General features: G+C 44.9%; 1 protein-coding gene across 1 annotated transcript; it reads left to right on the top strand.

Moving 5' to 3' along the window:
- The first annotated feature begins 4,277 nt into the window (after window positions 1-4,277).
- On the top strand, window positions 4,278-5,348 carry prlh2r (prolactin releasing hormone 2 receptor). Its single transcript, XM_078563354.1, has one exon. The coding sequence runs from the start codon at window positions 4,278-4,280 to the stop codon at window positions 5,346-5,348; it is 1,071 nt and encodes a 356-aa protein (XP_078419480.1).
- Window positions 5,349-6,189: the final 841 nt, after the last annotated feature.

Raw genomic sequence — 6,189 nt, forward strand, 5'->3', positions numbered from 1 at the left:
CTATTCCCCCAGCCCGACCCAACTACCCCGCACCCGACCACCACCTCACCTACCTCACCTGTGCCACTCACCAATCAAGTAAAGACTTGGGCCTTTAAAAGCTTAGCTGAATACAGCGCTGAACGCGTTGTGAAATGTGGGCATGTCCTCTCCTTGTCCTTCTTTTCTTGCGCCTGACAGTTTTATGCCAGGGTGACTGCGCTGGCCCTTCAATGCTTCAGCCAGGATCGGAGTCCCAGCTGAAAAATCGCAAAAGGGTTAGGTCGCAGAATTCTTCACAGGCAGCGTAAATGGGCACCGCATTGCTGCTGACTGGGAGATCCAGGCCATTGTGTCCTCTGTGGGGAAGAGCAGACCATCAATGTAAGATAGTCACCAAGAAATCCAAGAGGGAATTCAGAAACCCAGAGAGTGGTGAGAAAGTGGAACTCACTACCACAGGGAGTGGTTGAAGGGAATAGTGTAGTTGTGTCTAAGGGGAAACTAGACAAATATTTGAGCAAGAAGAGAATAGAAGGTTACAATGACAGATTTAGATGTGTAAAGATGGGAGGAGGTGCGAATAGAGCATAAATGTCACTGATTGAGCTGAACAGCCTGTTTCTGTGTCAGATATCCTATGTACATAATTAGAAAAGTAACTTTGTATTGATTTTTAATTGTTACAAAATCTACAGTGAAGTTTTATGGGATTTAAATGTATCCTGCCTCGGGTACTATCCATACTTCTGAATTGATGGATTGATGAGATACAACTCTATGTTATAAATTCTGTTCCACAAGGTCTCAGAAGCTTTATGAGTCACACTGGTGTAAAAAATGACAGCATCTGGCAGCAATTCGCCCACCTATTTCTTGCCTTCCTGTGTTTTGTGAATTGCTTTGTTACTTACATCAAGACCTTTTAATTCACCCCTACTCCCTGGGCCGACACGTAGGAACAGAAGGAGAACACTCAACCCTTCAAGTCTGTTCTGCCAATCAGTTAGTTCATGCCTGATCTAAATCTCAACTCCATCTACCCACCTTCGTTCCTTAACCCTGAATATCCTTACCCGACAAAAATATAGAAATCTCAGTTTTGCAATTTTCAATTGGCCCCCAGACTCAATGGCTTTTTTCGGGGAGAGAGTTCCAGATTTCCACTACCCTTTCTGTGAAGAAGTGCTTCCTGACATCACCCTGAACCACCTCGCTTTAATTTTAAGGTTATGTCCCCTTGTTCTGGACTCTGACACCAGAGCAAAGAATTCCTCTTTAACTAACTTGTCAACCCCTTTAATCACCTTAAACACCTCAAGCAGATAACATCCTGCAACTGACCTGCACTAAGGCTCCAGCCATTCGGTCTTGAGAGAGTCTTGACCATCTCTGGGCAACTTGTGTGATGTTTCTCCAGAACAGCGTCCCCTCCCCAAGATCAAGAATTTAGCGTTATATGACACTGAGCTCATGTCCCAGTTCCTCACAGGAAATATGCAGTAGAATCATGGGAACATTAGCAACAGGGGGAAGCCAACAGCCCACTGGAGCCTGCTCTACCATTCAGTTAGATCGTGGCTGATTTGTACTTCAACTCCATTTTGCATTGGTCCAAGTCCCTTGGCCTTCTTACCTACCGATCTCAGTCTTGAAAGCTTCAGTCATCCCCCAGCACCCACAGCCTTTTGAGGCAGTGTAATCCAGCTTTCCGCTACCCTTTCTATGCTTCCTGATTTCCATTCTGAACGGCTCTTATTCTTGATTCCCCCACTCGAGGAAATCGTTTCTCCTTATTGAATCCTTTTAACAATTTAAACACCTTGATCAGATCACCCCTAAACCTTCTACTCTTCATAAACCTCTCACCATATGCAAGATTTTTAATATATCGCAGACAAATAATTCAGTTGTACAAATATGTCCTTGGAGCCTTTGGCAACTGGTTAACTTAATTTGTACAAATGTTTATCTCCTCGCTTTCAAGTTAGTAATACATGAATTGGTAATAAATCATTCTTGTTTAATTAATACAAGCCAAGTGCTTGTCTGAAATTCACTGTTCCAAAACTAAATATGAAAATTAATTGACTTTATAAAACATAGCTCATGATATCAGGAGTGCTTTACACTCCCCTCCTGCTTCAGGTACCATGTCCTAAGAGGGCATTGATGACCATGGATTTTCATTGGATTGGTCCATGATCATGCTTGGCAAAGTACTGCTGTGGTTTACTGTTGCCTTCTGCAGTATGGCTGACCAAGAAACTCTCCCACCTGCCGACAAGCACATTGGAAGGATTTACAGGCTGATAATCAACCTGATTGGCTATGTTATGAACACCAAGTCCTGAAATGGGACTTGAACCCAGAGGTAGCAATACTAGCATTGTGCCACAAGATGTGCACTCTACACTTTAGAAATGTATTCACTGATGTAAATGCCGGAAATCTGGCAGCCAATTTGCATACAACATGATACCACAAACAGCAACGTTAAAATGACCAGATCACTCATGTTTTCATGATGTTGGTTGAGGGATAAATATTGGTCAGGACCCCAGAGAAATGACCCTGTTCTTCTTTAAACTAGTGCTGCAGGATCCCTTGTGACTAGAACAAAAACAAAAATACCTGGAAAAACTCAGCAGGCCAGACAGCATCTGCGGAGAGGAATACAGTTGACGTTTCGAGTCCGTATGACCCCTCATCAGAACTAAGGAAATAGAGAAATGGGATGAAATATAAGCTGGTAGAGGGGGGTGGAACAGGTAGAGCTCGATAGGGGGCCAGTGATAGGTGAAGGCAAAGAAGAGATTGCCAAAGATGTCATAGACAAAAGTTCAAAGGGATGTTGACGGTGATGATATTATCTAAGAATGTGCTAATGGGGATATTAAGGGTAGCAAGCAGGACAAGCTAGTGGCAGATGGCCCTAGTCGGGGTGGGGTGGGGGGAAGGGTGGAAGGGATCAAAATGGGCTAAAAGATGGAGATAAAACAATAGATGGAAATAAATTGAAAAATAGGTGGGAAAAGAAAAACATATTTGTAAAAAAATTATAAATTATTGGAAAAAGGGGGACGGAATTCACCTATCACTGGCCCCCTATTGAGCTCTACCTGTCCCACCCCTCTCTACCAGCTTATATTTCACTCCATTTCTCTATTTCCTTAGTTCTGATGAAGGGTCATACGGACTCAAAACGTCAACTGTATTCCTCTCCGCAGATGCTGTCAGACCTGCTGAGTTTTTCCAGGTGTTTTTGTTTTTGTTCTAGATTTCCAGCATCCGCAGTATTTTGCTTTTATCCCTTGTGACTACCTGAATGGGCAGAAGCGTCCTTGGTTTAACATCTCTTCTCAAAGACACTTTCAAAGCCTCCAGAATTTTGATCTTTCCCATCATGTCCTCCCCCTTGCCGGACTTTCAAAATCTCTACAAGGGTCTGATGCACAAAGTTAATAAAAAGCGTGTTCTGTGAATCTAACACTAGGAGTGTATGCGGAATGGGAGAGTATTTCTGAATTCTTGCGATTCTCTTGAAATTTTTTCGGATTGTTATTATTATTGAGAGGCCTCATCTGATGGCCCGGTGGGTAAAGCCAGAACATGGGAGGGACCTGAGCAATACAGATCATGGATAGTCTTGGGTTCAGGCCCTCGTTGAACTCCATGGCAGAAATGACACAGTTGGATTCAGTGTCCCAGGAGTAGGCAGGGAGGATGTTAGTGAAGTCATTCTGGATTCCAGTTCCTGGTTATACGGGAATTAGGTCCAGCTGTGATGCCCGCCCCATAAGAATAGTCATTTTTCAAACCCACAATTTCCACTACCTAGAAGGGCAAGGGCGGCAGGTGCACAGAAACACCATCACTGCCAAGTCTTGCAATGTTCTGACCTGGACAGAAATCGCTGCTCCTTCATTATCACTGGGACAAAATCCTGGGACTCCCGACCGAACCATACATATTCACTACATAGGCTGCAGTGGCCTAGGAAGATAGTGTATAATCTTCTCAAGGGCAACTAGGGATGGGGAATAATGCTGGGCTCACCAGCGACCTCCATCCCCCCTCCAAAGTTGGTAAAGTAAAATTCTAGGAAGAGGGTTTTGGCTTCTGGTGGGATTCTATCTTAATTTGAGCAGCAGTAGTGAAAGCACATGAGAGAAAATGGTGCCCAATTTCTTCAAAATAGGTGAGGGTGAACGAGCTGTTTGCAGCATTTTAATTCTTTGTATTTTTTTTACACAGGTGACCTTGCATTGACCTTGGATGAGTCTGGCAGACCAGCCATGGCCCTGAATGCTTCAATGGACAACGTGACCATGGTTCCTTTGTTCCTGGGCCTTAACCTCCTCTTTGAGTTGAAACCTCTTTTTATTCCACTGTACGCGCTGCTAGTGATTGTGGCTTGTATTGGTAACCTCGCCCTTGTGGCTCACATCTCCGCCACCAAGAAGCTTCACACAACCACCAACTTTCTCATTGGTAACTTGGCAGCGTCTGACTTGGTGATGTGCATCTTCTGTGTCCCAATGACTGTTTCCTACGCATTTGAAACCAAAGGGTGGCTTTTTGGAATCTTCATGTGCTATTTTATAACCCTCATGCAATCTGCCACTGTCTTTGTATCTGTCTTGTCCCTCACCGCCATAGCTGTGGATAGGTATGTGGTCGTGGCATACCCAATTCGCCAGAGAATCAGACCTCGGTACTGTGCCTATATTGTCGCATTCATCTGGCTGGTCTCCATCGGTGTATCAATGCCTTCGTCCTTGCACACCAATTATATAGACCTCAACCAGGTTGGGTATAATATGATCATCTGTGAGGAGGCCTGGATCAACTTAGACAGGCAAAGGCTGATCTACTCATGTATCATGCTGCTGCTGTCTTACATGCTCCCACTCTGCGCGGTCTCCATCTCCTACTGTGCCATCTCGTGTCACCTGAAGAAGAGGAATGTCCCGGGAGCGGCCTCGTGCAGCCAAGAGAAGTGGTCAAAGAAACGGAGGAGGACCTTCTGGATGCTCGCCATCTCTGTCCTGTCCTTTGCCCTCTGCTGGATCCCTCTGCAGACAGTCAATCTGATACGGGATATTGACCTCAACATCATAGACAAGAACTACATCAATGTGATCCAGGTGTCCTGCCATTTGGTTGCCATGAGCTCCACCTGTTACAACCCCTTCATTTATGCCTCTCTCCACAGCAAGTTCCGCGTCCAGCTGAGCAACTTCCTGTCCTTCAACAAGAGGCGGGCAAACAGCACCATGTCCACCCAGACATCACGCTTGAACACCGGTACCTCTCTAGATGCGCCCACGGTCATCAACTTAAAGGAGAAGGCCTCTTTGAAATAGAGCAACATGTCTCCCCGGGTGGGACTAAAATGCCTCTCTGCCTCACTGAGTCTATCAAGGCCCAGTACGCAAGACAAATTGGCTGGTGCCTTCCGCCAAGAGCCCAACGGTGGGACTGACCCACTGGACCATAAGTCAAGTTGAATGGGTGCAACTGTAGACCTTTTAAGAAGCTGTAGTGTTGGGCACAGGTCTTTAATCAGTTCCAAGACCCCCACTCAACACAATCACCTACCCAAGAGTAAGGCTTCCGACCAGAACCAGGATAGCTGTATTGGAACCCATTGGACTGAACTCTGAAATTTGCTATATTAAGAATTAAAATAATTAACTGCTCCCTGTTATGAAACATTCAGGCAGAAATTGTTTCATGATGTTGAAAACTGGTTGAAATTTCAGACATTTCACTCAAAAATAGAATGTTGACTTTTGGACACCAACCCACGAGGCTTTTGACAGTGGTAATTGCACATGAAAGGAGGGTGGGCCAGCTGGCTTTGCTGAGTGGCATTTTAGTTCCTTTTCCCTCATGTCAGCTCTCAGCCGAACTCTGTCCAATTCTCAAAAACATTGTTGCAAAGAGAAAGAAAGAGGCTTTTGTAAGAGATGGGTTTGGACACTTCACCAGAGCTGACACAGTCGGATCAGAGGACGTAGAATCAGAACTGTAGAATAATCAAAGAGCAGGAGAAAATGCTACAGTAAAGAGGAGAGATGAAGGTTTTGTTTAACTGAAGAGGTAAAACACAGGAACTAAGGAACAGGAGGAAGGCATTCAACCCCTTGAGTCTGTCCTGCCATTCTATTAGATCATGACTGAACTGTATCGTAACTCCACCAG

This window comes from Cetorhinus maximus, chromosome 18 (assembly GCF_964194155.1).
Source record: "Cetorhinus maximus chromosome 18, sCetMax3.hap1.1, whole genome shotgun sequence".
Taxonomy (NCBI): Eukaryota; Metazoa; Chordata; class Chondrichthyes; order Lamniformes; family Cetorhinidae; genus Cetorhinus; species Cetorhinus maximus.

What these genes read in the sequence shown, in the direction of transcription:
- prlh2r (XM_078563354.1), top strand. Translation starts at nt 4,278, where the DNA reads ATGGCCCTGAATGCTTCAATGGACAACGTGACCATGGTTCCTTTGTTC.